The 16,808-nt window shown below is 40.7% G+C and overlaps 2 protein-coding genes across 2 annotated transcripts in view; one reads left to right on the top strand and one right to left on the bottom strand.

Moving 5' to 3' along the window:
* LOC115293567 (catenin delta-2-like) overlaps positions 1 to 16,484 on the bottom strand; it is a gene marked incomplete at its 3' end in the record, with an annotated part of 535,470 nt that extends 518,986 nt beyond the window's left edge. Inside the window, exon 1 of the mRNA XM_029941286.1 lies at positions 16,364 to 16,484. The remainder of the gene's footprint in view (positions 1 to 16,363) is intronic.
* On the top strand, positions 15,809 to 16,802 carry LOC115293283 (U1 small nuclear ribonucleoprotein 70 kDa-like). The gene is made up of 2 exons (XM_029941071.1): positions 15,809 to 16,104; positions 16,381 to 16,802. The coding sequence occupies exons 1-2, from the start codon at positions 16,097 to 16,099 to the stop codon at positions 16,706 to 16,708; spliced, it is 336 nt and encodes a 111-aa protein (XP_029796931.1). The 5' UTR covers positions 15,809 to 16,096; the 3' UTR covers positions 16,709 to 16,802.
* Positions 16,803 to 16,808: the final 6 nt, after the last annotated feature.

The raw sequence follows: 16,808 nt of genomic DNA, 5'->3' as shown, positions 1-16,808 counted from the left end.
AACCTGGGCCTGCGTTTCCCAGGATGACTTAGTTAAAACCGTTTCAAGACCTGTACAGCCCTCAGTAAACAATCAGGTGAGGGTCCCGCTTCTCTCTTTGCATAAGACTCAGCACCAAAGCAGGAATTACTGGCATGCTGAATGTCAACAGGTAAACACTGTGAGAAGGAGCCCGCCGCCTCACACTGAACTCCTGAGGTGGCCGGCACCTGGACAAGGTCACAGATGACACTCTACCTGCTACAGACTGCCAAACTGTTCTCCAAGACTGAACTGCCAATTATTTTAAGACCTAATCCAAGGAGAGATTCAAAAGCTAAAGTTGCAGAAATATGTAGCCAATGCAATAGGAAACATTTTAATCCATATTTTTGCTTGAGTGGATAGCAACAACTTTAAACATTAAAAAAAAAAAAAAACACCCTAAAACCACCCTGTGACTTAAAAGGAACTTCTTCAACCTAATGACAATAATTCAGTAACTTCAATCTAATCTGCTAGGTGGAGGTTTTGTTTTTCAGTGAAAAACGATTTGAATAAAGGCACAGCTAATTTAAATAAAAAGGAGATTTTTTTCGTGGCAGAGTCCAAACATGAGACCTTAAAGTTTATAAAAGCAAATACTTAATATTTTGTTAATATCAACTCCGTTATACACATTTCCTGTACGAGATGAAATATAAGTAAATATGCAATTATGAAAATATCAAAGTCACATAAATTGGCTTGTGATATTTTAATATGCAGCAGTTTAAAAAATCCATATCCCTGACACATTACCATTTATTCTTTATTAAACTAGTCACAAAATTTCCAACATATATCATTCAAGGGTTTATGTCAAGAGTAACATTTAGATAATGCTGTAGTAATTTAAAATAATTTACTTTTCCTTCAGCTGGTAATATTCCAAATCACAGATGATATCTCCAATTTAAATATAACAGGGAATGTAATATAAATTTACCTTACGGAAATAAATCTACTTCTGGTAATCCTATATGATCACTTTTCCCATTATCGCCTATATTCATCAATACTTTAAGATAATGTCTTGACAAAAGAATATCTTGGAAATTATCACCTAAATCAACATTTCCCTGTGTTTCACACCCACTGCTTTAGCATGCTGGAAAAAGCAAAACTTCATACAGTTTGTTTGTTAGTTTTTGTTCTAAAAGTAAGTTTAATGTCCTCCTGCAGGAAAATTCCTGGCATATTTATATCCCATTTACTATGAGATAATCCACCTTTGAGAAACGGCCTGCTATACTTGAGGATGCTGGGAAATCATATGACAGCTGATCTGGGAGGCGAAGGCATTATATTAGATCCACGCATGGAAACGTATCAGCTCTTAGTAACTAATCATTGTATTGGTCTCTGACATTCATTCAGTGATAGATGACCTGTCTTCTATCTTGTCTTCGACTTCAACATATATCTGTGATATGATTCAATGATTATTGGGTATTAAAAATTTATCCTGCATAAGATCACTCCTCGAAGCCAAGTAGACATTAATCCTGGTGAATTCCTACTGCTACTACATGAGTATACAATGAATTTTAAAGTTTTTTTTATTTCATTTTATTTTATTTATTTTGAAATAGAGAACACAAGCAGGTGAGGGACAGAGAGAAAGAGAGACAGAATCACAAGCAGGATCCACACCATCAACACAGATCTGCACAAAGGGCTCAAATCCACAAACCATGAGATCATGACCTGAGCCAAGACCAAGAGTTGGATACTTAACCGACTGAGCCACTCAGGTGCTCCAAATTTTAAAGTCTTTTTAATGACCAACCTTCCAAAGGCTGCATTCTAATGGGAGAAGAAATGAAAATAAACTTTCAAACCAATAAACAGAGGAGATGATTTCCAGTTCTCTTACATGTTGAGAAGAAAATAAAACACATTTTTAGGTGAGAAACCCACTATAGGATCAGCTTTCGTAAAATGACTAGGAGAGACAGAGAGATGGCCAAATTGGCCACAGCCTAATAAACTACTGGGAGAAGACAGAGGTGAGATAAGACAGGAAGAAGTTGAACTTTTTTCTCTGTGTCATTACTAGAGTTCTAAGCAAAGGCAAGATACGAGAGGACTTAAAAGGAGATGCCCAGCTGTTGTGGAGTGAACTTGAAGGAAGCACAGGAAAATGGCCAGCCAGCGGCTTGCTACAGAAATCTTGGTAAGAAGTGATGGGAGTTTGGATCAGCATCTTTGAGAGGGAAGGTGAGAAGAGATGGAAGAGTCAACCAAGATGAGGAGCATCCATGTAATGCTTTAAAATATGATCAAAAATGTTTGGAACACCATATGTTAATATAACAATGTATCTAGGGGGCAGCTGGGGACTTCCTTGTTTAAGCATTCGACTCTTGATTTCAGCTCAGGTCATGATTTCAAGGTTCATGAGTCTGAGCCCCACATTGGGCTCTGGGTTGGAGGCATGGAGCCTGCTTGGGATTCTCTCTCTTCGTCTCTCTCTCAAAATAAATACACAAACTTTTTTTTTAATGTTTATTCATTTTTGAGAGACAGAGTGCAAGCAGGGGAGAGACAGAGAGAGAGGGAGACACAGAATCCATAGCTGGCTCCAGGCTGTGAGCTGTCAGGACAGAGCCCAACACAGGGCGTGAACCCACAAACTGCGAGATCATGACCTTAACCAACTGAGCCATCCAGGCACCCCTAAACAAACTTTAAGAAAAAAATGAAATGTATGCCTAGGAATTCTATCTAGCATATTGTTCTGTGTCACTGTCTACAATTTTTAAGTCAAAGCAAAAGACTTAAAGTGAACTAAAAAATAATTTAGAATACCATAAAAAATGACCCAGATAATCAATCAGTGATTCTCATTCATTTAGGGAAGAATTCAATATCAAATACCCCAAAGCTTCCACCAGAGGTGGGCCTTCTGGGCATTGGGACCCTGGATAGAAGGTCATGGGTAGGAAGTCTGTATCCCCACAAAATGTGTATGTTGAAACCTCAGATCTCTAACGTGATGGTAGTTAGAGTTGGAGCTTTGGAGGTAATTAGGGTTAGATTACATCATGAGATGAGGTCCTCATAAAGGGATGAAGGATCTTATAAGAAGAGAAAGAAAGAAAGATACATGCACCATGGACATGCCACATGAGGGCACAGAAAGATGGAGGTCACCCACAGGCCAGGAAGAGAGCTCTCGCCGGGAACCGAATCAGCAGGCACCTCAGTCTTGGACTCCTCAGCCTCCAGAACCGTGAGAAATGCATGTCTGTTGTTTACACCCCCCAGTCCATAGTATTTTGTTACCCCAGCCTGAGCTAAGACTATCTGGTATAATGTTTTCACTTAGTGAAGTCCGTCCACCACCACAAAGGACAAGCCATTGGACATTTTCCTGAGCTTCTGTGGCTGAGGGAAACCTGACATGTCCTCACATTTGGGTTTAGTAATATTTATGCCACACAGTATGGGACCCAACTATCCACTCAGTGCTACGGAGCAGCCTATAGACCCACTGTCAGGATGTTCTACCATTTCTCCTGGTGACCCACACACAGCTTCACAAATTCTGACATCAAAATATTCGCTATGATAGCGTACATCAGCATATCACCACACTTGAAATCTCACAGTGCATCTATATTTTTTAGCTTAATATGCACGTGCAGCCTAGCTTCTAAATGTGATGATGACAAACATTTCCATGTGCCTACCGAGTCACTGCAAAGTGTTGGCACCACACGCATCCACCAGGGTGGCCCACTTGCCTTCGCTGCCCTTCTCAGTGCCTTATAATGGATGTGAAAGCAGCCCTACCTTGTCCCAAATGCCTAATCAGACCTGTCTTCAAAGATGCAAGAGTGGCAAACATAAGGCTCTACTTACATGAAAACTATGAAGCAGAAAATCTGGAATTACACCTACAAAATGCAGGCAGCCTTTCAATGTAAATCATGGGCATACATGTTGAAAACCAATAAGGTACAACAAACAGGAAACAGAATTATCTCTCAAAGTCCACAAAGCAATGCGTCCAAAAAGTAAGAAGAAGAAAAAGCAAGGGCACCAAACGCAGCTCTGTAAGCATAAAGGCCAGTGAGAGAAACTGAAAACAACTCTAAGTTCAAAAGCATCTTCTTTGAGTCAGAGCTAAAACACACACACATACACACAGTCATCCGGCCACCAAATCCTGAACCCATCACATCCCAATGAGCTCAAATGATGAATGATTGCAAGGAGCAGCATGTATATTCAAAGTCGGATATAATATTACCTAAAGTGCTTCTGAGAATAAGCAAAAATGACAAAATCCACTATTGGCTCAAAAATCTTTTACATCGCTTTCAAAATGCTCATCCTCAACGTTCAAAAGATGAAATATGGAGAAGAACTTTGTGATGACGAACACGCTATACGACTCAAAGGACTAACTCTGCTTGTATTTCCTCCCACACCCCATTCAACTGCGACAGCACTTTGCCAGGTTATCACCCCGCTCTCCCACTTGCCAACCTGGAGCTCTGGAACCACTGGCACAAAATACATAATTTGACAAGCTGCCGGGAGGCCACATAAAACTCAAATTTTTACACTGTGCAAATGCAAAGTATTTATGCTTCATGTGGAAAGATCTGGAGTCCTGGTCACAATTATATAATGTGTTTTCACAAGCCTGACAGTCAGAAGGCAAGGAAGGATTTCAGAGAAGTGACAGGAAACAAGGCGTGCTCAGGAATGGCATGCACCAAGTGCAATCCAAGTCTGAACTGGACAGATGTGGTCAGTCCTCAACTAGAGAAACTGGCTAAACCACTGGGGGGGGTAGTATTGGGGGAACAGGTTACCTGGTCCCGGAATAGCATGGCATTTGCTACTTTGTTTAACGTATAATCTAAGGCATTTGCTACTCTGTATAACATATAGGGTTTAGGTCTAGCTTCTTCAAATCTTAAACTTACTTAGCCAGGTTTGTTGATTGGATGGATTAGTCCATGAACAACTGACCAGCACATTGACAAAAAGTCTGTTGGGGTGCCTGGGTGGCTCAGTCAGTCAAGCGTCTGACTTCGGCTCAGGTCATGATCTCACCATCCCTGGGTTCGAGCCCCGCATCAGGCTCCATGCTGACAGCTCGGAGCCAGGAGCCTGCTTCAGATTCTATGTCTCCGTCTCTCTCTCTGCCCCCACTCCCCCCAGTTGCTCTCGGTCTCTCTCTCTCAAAATAAAGACATATTTTTTTTAATTTATAAAAAAATAATTTAAAAAAAAGAAAGGAAAAAAAGTATATTGCCAAAAACTAGTTTAAGTTTCCTTCTCCCTCTTGCTTCTTAAAATGTCCAAACTTCCCAGGTGTTAGGAGCCCTCCATCCCTCTGTCGGAAGTCACGAGAACATAGTCTTCTTCTCCACAGTCTGTGTTCGCAGATGAAGGAGAGAGATCCCCTGAGGGTCAAGGTCCCCGAGCTGTTCACTTGCCCCTTACCCTCTTACACCCTGTTTCTTTCTGGGGTTCACTTGTACAAGCTGGAAGCACACCATGAACCTCTCAACTGCTACAGCACAAAGCACAGAATCACATTACAATTCCTCACACAACCTGCCCTAAGCTAAATTAAAAAAATAAAAAAGGAACTGTCTGTGAAATTGCTAGAAGCACAAGCAAAACCATGATTGATTAGCATCTCCCGGTGAGTACCTAAACCTTTACTGCTAAGTAGCATATGCACTGGGGGGATATGAACTTCCCTTCTGTACCCCCTTCAAAGGTTTTGAGACCAGGAAACAAATTAAAGTTGTTTTTTTCATAAGTTTACACACGATTTCTTCCTATTGGCAGCCTACAGTTAGAGTGATAAGAATTCTCTGAAATTTTGTTCAAAGTATTTAAGGACAGATGCTCAAAAAAATGGAAGCCAGCTACAGTTCACACTTCTGAAAGTGTCCTGATGAAGCCTTCCGGACACCAAACTCAGCCCCCCACCAGGAGAGAAAATAATACTCCGGGGATGTTTCTACAGACTTCGATCCCTGAGGGACAATGGGGCCTCATTTTTACTCTTCTTTGAAGCAGGACATATCTGTGCAAAAAGAAAAAAAAATAGAACCTTTTTTTGAGCCAATTTGATGTGACATAATTTTTAAGTGGTATAAAGAAACAACAGGAATTACTTCCAATGGTGGGTAAAGGACAGTTCTTCCTCTAAGAGATACCCAATGGCTTGGAATGTCACAGAATCCTGATAAGCATTAGGAGACTGAGCATTTCATAACCATGTTCATAATGGAGGTCAAAGATTTCATTTTACAAACGAGAAAATCTATTGACTTCAAGTCATCAAAAAAGCAAAACAAAAAACAAAAACACCTGCTTTTCAAGCACATCAAAAATTTCAGGAAATATATTTTATACTTAAATGCTTATTATGAAGGCATTTCCCAAAGCATTTTCACATTTATTATAATATCACATTCACAAAAAAAGTACTGTAAGTGTTGACCCTAATAAGCAAATGACAAAATAGGCCCAGATGCAAGGTCACAGGAGAGAACAGATGATTTCATGATTTGGATCCCCAAATTCAGAATCCTAATTCCATGTTCCCTCCAGAATGCCACAGTGCTCAGTACCCAAAATGCGCTGAGAGCAACCAAACAAATCAGCTTTGACAATAAAAACAAGGATGTATGCATAGCAATAATTGACTGAGTGTTTACTATCTGCCAATGATTATCCTACGATTTGAGAATCAATGATAAAAAGACAGATTACCAGTGTGAAGTGGGTGTCCTATGCAGAAAGGTGCATGTACTGGAGGGTACACATATGATATAGATATGATACGTATCTGTATTATCTGTGAAACAGGACATCATACATTCACACATATGATATGGAAATATATATATGGGTCTATATTATCTGTGAATTGGAAAATCATATATTTGCTTAAGAATTTCACCCTCACTCTTCCAAGAGAACTGGCACACTCCGTCAGCGAGGCCACAGGGGGGATGAGAGCAGCACACACAGACCTTCCACCTGTGAGCCCCAGACTCTGGCGAACACCTGGCCCGTCCCACAGAGGTCCCTAAGCCTGTGCAGCTGTGTAATTATGCTTCCTGTGGAATAAGCAAAATCCAGAGTTAGAGAAAAAGACGTGTCATCTTCATGATTTACAATAGAGGGACACCTGCATGGCTCAGCCGGTTAAGCATCCAACTCTTGATTTTACCTGAGGTCATGATCTCCTAGTTCTTGAGTTCAAGCCCTGCATCAGGCTCTGCACTGGCAGTGCGGAGCCTGCTTGGGATTCTCTCTCTCCTTCTCTCTGCGCCCTTACCCTGCTTATGCTCTCTCATTCTCTCTCAAAATAAGTAAACCTAAAAATTTTTTAAATAAAAAAAAAGGACAGTAGAAATAGCTAAGAAATAGCTATCTTTGAGGTTCACAAAGATACCAGATTCTCTGGTATGCATGTGAGGTCCATAGTCTCTTAATCTACCTTCACAACATCCTGAAACACAGGAATTATCTGCCCTCTACCAACAGTGGCGCTCAGTAGTAACTTATCCACTTGCTAATAGAAAAATGGAGGGCACCTGGGTGACTCAGTCAGTTGTGCATCTGACTTCAACTCAGGTCATGACCTTGCAGTTCATGAGTTTGAGCCCCACAATGGGCTCTGTGCTGACAGCTCGGAGCCTGGAGCCTGGAGCCTGCTTCGGATTCTGTGTCTCCCTCTCTCTCTGACCCTCCCCCACTCATGCTCTGTCTCTCTCTCTCTCTCTCTCTCAAAAATAAATAAACACTAAATAAGTAAAGGAAAATGGAAAAGCTGAGACATGAACTCAGTCAAGTCAGGATACAACTATTAAACACTCCCTCCACCATTTGCTCCATTACCATATTTACTGCTGGGACAAAGTCGGGAAACAATAGCATGCCCCCTGAAAGAGCAACCCCCTCTCCTCCAAGAAAAAGGAATACATGTAACTATAGGTTTTAGAATTGTGCTTTAAAAATAAGAATGCAATGAGGAATACACTCATAAAAAATGGCAAAGGATAATATAACTACCACAGAGAAGTATTATAAATCAATAAGAAATGAGGTAAATAAGCCAATTGGGAAATGTGGAAAATATACAAAAAGACAATTTACAGAAGAATTAGGATGCCCTCATAAATGTATGTAATATTTAACCTCAGCCATATTCACAGAGAAGCAAATTAAATCACAGGAAAACACAATTTCCCCTTAATTGGAATTTGTTGTGTGTTTTTAATTATCATACCCAGTTTTTGAAATCATGGAGAAATTGGCACACTCCTGCCTCATTGAAGGAAATGTAAATTACATAACCTTTCTTGAGGGCAAATTGACAACATCTACCAACAGCTTTGAAAACATCCAGTTCTCAGAAATAATCTACAGAAAACAGCCTGATGAAAACTATGCAGCTTTAATCACAGCATCACATAAATCGCCAAAAAACGAAAATGCCATCAATCTCCCAAGATAGGAAGTTATTTAAGTAAATGATGTTACATAAAGGTATGGAAAACAGACACTAAAAATGAATACAAACTATACCAAAAAAAACGGTTTTCTGTGTTAAAAAGTAACAAAACAGAATATGAGGAATCTTCTAAATTTAAAAATGTACATGAATTTGCATTCTGCTATAAATAGGGCCATTTCTGTGGCTTCAGATCATGCATGAACTTTAGTTTCTTTGCATCATTCCCGTACTTTCAAATTTTTAATGATGCCACATTTCTTTTGAAAACAAAAAAAAAAAACATTATTCAAAAAAGAGAAAAATATTTCACTAATACACTACACAGCTCTCAAGAAGTCATCAGCTTGCGTTAAACTGACTCAAAACACTTAACTTTAAAAACAGAAAACCCAGGTGTAGCACTGAACAGAATATATGTAATATACACTCCATGAAGGATGTGCCTTGTTCATTTCAGTCAGGCATTCAGCTAATTAATGAAATTTATCCCAAAGCAAAAATATATTCTCTTCAAATCTGAAAACATACTTTTGTTCTGTGTAATGGTGTAATAGAAAACAAACTTTTATATATTTGCTGGAAAGACAGCATACAAAGAACAAAGCTCTTGAAACCTGCCATGGACACTACGGTCTTGGATTTGGATGGATGTGTGTATGGGTATGTGCGCTGGGTATCATATTCAATACAGTTTTCTGCCTTGCTTCTTAACCTTCTCAAGCTTCAGTGTCATGGACACTCCCCACTTTCTTAGAAGAGATAACTCTTAACTGTATAATGTTCCTTTGGGTAGACGTGTCATAATACATTTATGCATCTACAGGGGATTTAATATTATTACTCTTCTCCAGCCCAATTCAAGCCAAACAATCTGATCCACACACTACACGCCCCAAGCTTCCTGCACCAACTTCCATGAGTTGGGTAAATGTAACATGATTTCTACTGTTTCTGAGACTTTTCAGATGATGCCCATTTCACCTTTCTGCCTTTCTGGAGATCTTCTTCCCCAGCTCCTTATCCAGTGGGGGGCAGGAGGGAAGGGGAACACCAGAGTCGCCAGTGAGAGCTGTGTTAGAGACAATTGGCTTTTCTGTACTTGGAAGACTTGGTTTGCTGCCAAAGAACCTGCTCTTCCTGGGAATCAAATTATTGCATTACTGAAAGTAATGACTGCTAGCTTACTCTAATGTTTGAAAGTCCAAACAAACTATTTGAGAGAGAAGAATAAAATTTATTTTAAGAAGGGAGCTTTTTTAAGGTTGAGTGGTCATGCTCGGAGTCAAATAAAACGTCACATTTCCTTAGAAATTCACCTTTTTCTTCTTTCTTGATGGTGTCCATTATTGCTCCTATGAAAAGTTAAAACATTAAAGGCCAGCCAAATTCTAATTATCTACACTGAGGTAGAAAGGGCTGTAGATAACAGCTCGCATGGATCATTATTTATATATGGGTTTGGGAAGTCAGATTTTGACACTGTCCCTTTTATGCCCAATTCTCACCACTTACAAGGCCATCCAATTATTGGCAGTCAAAGTCGAACGTGGAGAGCAGGGAAGAAACACTGAGAATGAGTTATTTTAAAGTGGGCAATACATAAATCAGCTGAATTTCATGGACCACACTCCCTATAAATCAGCCAGGGCATTAGACACTCCGCTGATAATACTGATCCAGTGTCAAACTACCATAAAATATTTAAAGAGCTCAACTTCTAAGCAAAACACTGTGGAAGCTATTATACTCAGAATTCTTTATAAACCATGTCAGTGCGGAATACTTCCTTTCTACTTCTGATATTTTCTTCCAGGTAAAGGGAACTTAATTCATGTGACACTCTGGCCTCTCTCCAGACCTTCACTTTCTCTGTTTCTGAAAAAATAAAGGAAGCAGCTTGGCTAGTTCCTTCCTTCTTCCTCTAAAGAGCTCCCTTCCTGCAGAGAGCCAAGGCTAGGCTCTGGAGCTCAGAGCTAGTTCTGTCCCTGCGGGAAGGGAGAGGGGGAGAGGGCCAAGGTCCCGGAGTGTCATTTGGCCGTCACATCAAGCGACATCTAATCAAACCTGATTATTTCTCCCATGCTGGCTACTCCTTTACTTCTTTTTCATTCAAACTATCAACTTTTTCAGAAACGGTAAGGGTCCTGGCTGGTATTTATTGGGTTTCTTAAAGACCCCAGCAATCCACATTTTGGCACATTTTATAATTTAAGGTAAATGTATAGCTTTTTGTGATTTATGTTGTTGCACATTTAGATGAAAAAACATTAAAGCATTGTAAGATTACTTAAAACCTGCAAAACTGAAATAATAAACTAAATAAAACATGTATACACAATGTATTTTTCTTAATATATACCTATTGGATCAACTTTCTAATAACAGTTGTGATAATCACATCTATTAAGCAACAATTAAAAAAAAAAAGTTCTTCATGAGAAAACTTAGCCCTTACCCCAATGCAGGATAAATGTATTAGCTGATTTCCATGATAAAATTAAAGTCTGTCTATTCTTCATCATCTAACATTACAAATTAAATATCCCCTTTAATAATACATTCTGTATCACGCAAAATTTGTAGAAATTTTGGTACTTAAATCTATTTAACCAAACATAATTGGCTTACCACTCACTCTGAACCAAAAGGCAGAAAGGTCTTTTATTATAGCATGCATTTTACTCTGGTAACATAATTGGCAGTTCCCACAACAACACATAAATTTGAATATAAATAACCATATTTATTGTCAGAATGTTTTTCTGACTTCAGATAAATTAGTCTCCTGTTAAACATGTCACATTGTGTAACGAATCCTAAGATACATCCAAACGTTAGTGTGGTAAAAATTATGTTGCTAAAAATCAAAGTTCTCCCTCACAGGAGCCCCTATAGTCAAACCCTGAGGAGCTGGACACTTTACTGAAGGCACTGAGTTAGAATTACCCTTTATTGTCAAAAAGATACCACAACACACACTTTTATTTCAATAACTTGATTTTAGGGGCGCTTAGGTAGTTCAGTCAGTTGAGCAACTGACTTTTGATTTCCACTCAGGTCATGACCTCATTATCATAAGATTGAGCCCCCGATTGGGGTTCAGTGCTAAACGTGGAACCTGCTTGGGATTCTCTCTCCCTCTGCCCCTCTTCCCCTACTCATGTGCATGTGCGCACGCTCTCTCTCTCTCTTCCTCAAGGTAAATAAATAAACTTAAAAAAAAAAAAACTTGATTTGAATGGGGAGGTGGGGTGGGTGAGTCTTCTCTTTACATCATAAATTTAGCTGTTTAAGGTTTCTTTATGTTTGTAACAATGATATTATCATAGGATTCATGCTCTGTGGTTCCAAACAGAGCAGGTGTTTCATACCTGACTTCACAGGAAATGAAGTTGTGTTTCCTCATCTGTCTATGATATTCTTTGTATAATATGAGTCTTTGTAGAAAATTTGATCTTAATCAGATGAATAATATAAACACTAATAGAGAGTATCAAGGTTTATAATTTCTGACTCTGAATAGAATCTTTTTTATTAGTAATAGTGCTGGGAGATACAATTTACTTCTCTTTTAGCTTAAATAATATATATTTTAAAACTCAAAGGGCTGCTATGTTGTAGACTAGAAAACTTGATATACTTTATACGAAAATCTACGTAATAAAGTAATATTGCAATAGGAGTAGTAAGAGAATATATCCATTGAACAGCCTTTGTTCGAGAGGGTGGCAGCCTTTAGGACATATTTAATAATACAAAAATGGAGCACAAATATCCACCTTAAATGCAGATCTATATCTCATATGTTTATACAAATGCTCATAATTGACCATCCACTTGTGCTCTTCCTTACTTGATTCTGAAATCAAACTTTTCCGACATTCTATCTTGTTGTACCCATTTTTCAGTTGAGAAAACCGAGCAAAAGTCTGAGTATTGCATAAATGGCCAAGGACACAGCTAAGAAGAGACAGACTGGACCCGCCCAGAGCCAACACTCTCTCCACATCTCTGCACCCACACAAAACAAAATCCCAAACAGCATTACACTATAACATAAACATATTTCATTATTTTACACGTGTATTTAACATATATAATATATGGAACACATACACACACATATACTTACACACACATATATTTTTTTATTGTAGGTCGGAACCCAACTTTCTCCTCTAGAAATGTATTTCTGATATGAAGTGACAAGTAAGGGAATCATTTTCAATAGATGTACTTCATTTTACAGGTAACTTTTGAGGAACCTCCCCAAGGGACACACGGGAATGTGTGTCAGAGATGGAATGCTTCCAGGAAATACTCCTTCACTTATTTAGCCATAATTCCCAATGTGTCCAAAACTAGTTGATACAGAGTATAACTTCAATATCCTAATATAGCTAAGACATTTCCTACAAATCAATTCACCATGATAGGGAGCTTGAGAGCGCACTTAACAGTGATGTGAGCAAAAGAGAAACAACTACAAGTGTTACAACTACACACTTTTGTTATGAGTTTTAACATTTTTAATGGACTAAAAGCACGATCAAATATTTCTGTGAGCTTCCTCTATTAGAGGTACTGTTTGTGAATATAATTAGATTCATTAAACCCAACCAGGCAGTGTATTAATCAGTAGGCTAGATTGGCAGACAATGTGATAGAAACTATTTATCTATGACATGTTTAATATTTTACATTAATACAAAAAGCTGTTGCTTTGGCATATAATCAGATAAACGTGAAGCCAGCAACAAATACCGTGAACTGCTCCCACTCAAATTAACTTTTCACCCGACACCCACATACCACTTTTCGCAAGCCATCAGAGTACTGAAGATACCTTTGGAATATGGAGGATGAAAACCATCACGGAAGCCAACTAAAGAATCAGGCTTGAAAATATTCTTCTGACTTGTGAATCAGCCCATGAAGACCCACTCTACCACACCTTTAGTGGCAGTACCAGATTCAAAAAATATGCCTGACTTCTCTTGGTATTTCATGCTTTGATGGTAATTCAGAGGTAATTCATTCTCTGTATGTGGTGTTCCAGTTTAAATATTCTCAACTATGTGGCATCTTTCAAAACTAAAAATCTTTATTAAAAAAAAAAACTTTCAGAAGGAGTACTACGGCATCATCAATTCCGCAGTACAGAGTAAAAATAACGTTCACACAGAGAAACACTCATAAATGGATATTCAAATCTTCTGTGGACAGTCACGAGGAAAAGAAGAAAGAACCTTTGTGGGTGTTCAAAATGCAACAGTTCTAACTTTAGTTCAATTGTCTTGTTGACCAGAAACACTAGTCCATACCAGGTACACCTGACTTTCTGGACAGGCAAATGACAGTAAGTTAGTTTAAACTCAGTTTTACTGTTTTCTTACATAAGGAAATCCTGATGAAATTACACTAGAGAACTCTCCAACAACACTACATAAATGCGTACTGTATAAAAGAGAACTCTCATACAGCACCATGGAAAAGAGCAAGTTCTATAATATTTTCAGGAGAGCCCTGCATTTTCAATTATATGTCAAAAGGAATGTTATATTTGAGAATATGATATCTTCATTTTTCATTTTAAAGGTCATTATGAAAGTGACATTATCCTCAGAAATTATTTAACAAAACTATAAATTGATTTTTCCAACTAATTTCATTTGAAATTCATTTACTCGCCAATGAACCAATTACACCGGGAGAAAGCCTTGGCTTGTGTTATACTGTGTTAGATGTGAAGTTGCTGGAAGTATTGTAATTCGACATTGCATGACTTTTATGACAAACAATGAAAACATTAGTGACATCTATAATGATTACGTTGTACAACTACACAAACATTCACCAAATTAAATAACTCCTTTCCACAAGGCTATGACAATTTTATTAGCAAAACAACCTCAAGTACTTACTACAACTAACTGCCATTCGATCAGGTCCGATTGTTTCCAAGCCACACTGTAACATAAAAGTCACATATGCAGCACACGGAGTTTGACTCGTGCTCCCTGGCGCCTGTGCGCGCACACACATGAGCACAGAACGGTAGCTACTAGTCCTTTAAGAATCACATTTAAAACTGAGCAGCAGACTCTAAAGGAAAAGAAAAAAAGAAATGTCTTCCTCACTTATTGCTTCTTTTTTTGAAAGAGATCTTATGTTAAAACCAATGCAACGGGCACCATAGTGTGTTTGAAGTGCTCTTGGAAAGTTTTCTAAACATGTAGAAGGTGAAACTAATACGATACAGGTAAAGCTAATCACACCAACGAGTTAACTCAAGCCGGGCGGTGCTTCGTGCACCGCTGAGACTTGTTAGCTGTATAATTACAGGCCTCCCAAATTTCACCATCTAACTCCAGATCCAAGCATCTTCATTCAAGTCCTGAGATCCTGGGGCCCACAGAGCTGTAAGGATGCCACTTAACATTTCCCCCAAAAGCATTAAACATGGATTCTGCGTGTGGCAAAGAGAATTTAGGGGAATGTAAAGCACCCAGTCCACATCTGAGGATGTCCGCCCCTATGTGTCATACGTCTCCTAGAAAGAGCCCCCAATATCATGCACAGGTGCATCCCTGTAATTCTACAGGAGTCATATCAAACACTTCTCCATGGGATTTTAGAAGTGGTGCAGCTTGAAAGCCTTTTAATCCTGTGGGTGAATTACTAATTGCAAAGAGCTGAACAGGACGACCGCCGGACGCTGAGCTACTGACGGAAAGATGCACAATGAGAGAACTCCTGGGTAGTTGGACCACCTCCCTATTTTCATGGAAGTCGTCGCAGAAAATTGCAAGCGTCCTCACCACTGGCCACATAGTTCCAAAAAGTGCAAATCTATGCATGTCGGGCCCGACGGTAGGCTTGTAACAGATCCCTTTTCTAAACCAACATATTTGCTGGAGAACGTCAGGCATGCCTGTTAGCAACACCTTTCAGGGCCAAAGCGAATCAGATCAGTTCAACGCAAGCACGCAGGGGGAACAAAACATCTTGGAACCACAACCTGCTCCTCTTTTTCTTTATTTCCACACCCTTCACTGCCCCTGCACGGGCACCGACACACAACTTTAGGCGTTTTGGAAGTAGCTGTCCTTTGTTGGAATCACGCACACGCGCGCGCACACACACACACACACACCCCAAAAATCCCTAAGACTGCTTTCCTACCACAAGACCAGGGAGGCTGCACCACCTCTCCGCTGACTTAATTCTGAACGTAGTGGCTCGAAGCAGCTGAGCAGCAATCGATGAGAACACGTTACACACCAGAAGAGGAAGGTCGGCGAAAAGGAAAAGCAGCGTTGCCTTTCGGCCATTAATTACCGAGCCCCCCAAATATCGCATCGCGATCTCCCACACACATGCACAGCGTTCCAAACCTGGGTTTCAGGCGGCGCTTTCCGGAGCCTCGCTCTCTATTGTCAGGACGCAGAAGCCCCCGAAACCTGTGCACCGAGCTGAAAGGGCTTCCTCGGAAACCGCTAAATATAGACCAAAGGGGCTCCGGGGCTGGCAAGCAGCGGGGGACTGGAGAAACGGCCATGGACGCATATGACTAAGTATTTCCATTTTGTTCTAGCCAAACATCGTAATGACATTGAACATAAGGGCAAAAGACTAGAGGGAAGTCCTCCCCACCCCCACCCCGTCTTCTCCGTATATTAGGGACGTCATGAAGGCAACGGGTCTGTTCCTGAGGGTGGCGGGGAGCAGTATTGTTGATGTTGCCCTATATACGCCTCCTCCGGGGGAGAGGGAAGGCGGGGAGAGGGAGCACTCAAGAAGCCACTTGCTAACCGCTCCGAGAAAGGCACTAACCCTGGTCCCCATTCCAGGCAGAGCCGTCTCCCGAACGGGGACCGGGCGCGATCGCGGTCCTCCCCCGGCTGGCAGGACCGCGCAGCAGTCGCCGCCGCCAGCCGGCCGGGAGCGGAGGACCAGCCCCCCCACCGGCGGCGAGGAGGAGGAGGAGGAGGAGGAGGACGAGGAGGAGGACGGCGAGGAGGAGGATGCGCCCGGCCCCGGCAGCCCAGCGAAAAGCAACTCACCCAACGGCGCGGCGCCCGACTGCTTCCTGGAGAACATGCACCCGCCACCGGCGACGGCTCCTCGGTCCGGGAAAAGGCGTGCGCGCCGCCGCCCGGCTTCAGGGCAAGGTCCTGACCTTGCCCAACTGCAGCATCGTCCGCTTTTGTTGTCTGAGCGCGGCCGCGGGACAGGCGAGGCTGGCGGGGAGCAGGGGCGAGCGCCGCGGGGGAGAGGC

Source organism: Suricata suricatta, chromosome 6 (assembly GCF_006229205.1).
Source record: "Suricata suricatta isolate VVHF042 chromosome 6, meerkat_22Aug2017_6uvM2_HiC, whole genome shotgun sequence".
Classification (NCBI taxonomy): domain Eukaryota; kingdom Metazoa; phylum Chordata; class Mammalia; order Carnivora; family Herpestidae; genus Suricata; species Suricata suricatta.
Note: the sequence above shows the minus strand (reverse complement) of the source record. Positions and strands in the feature narration are given on the sequence as shown.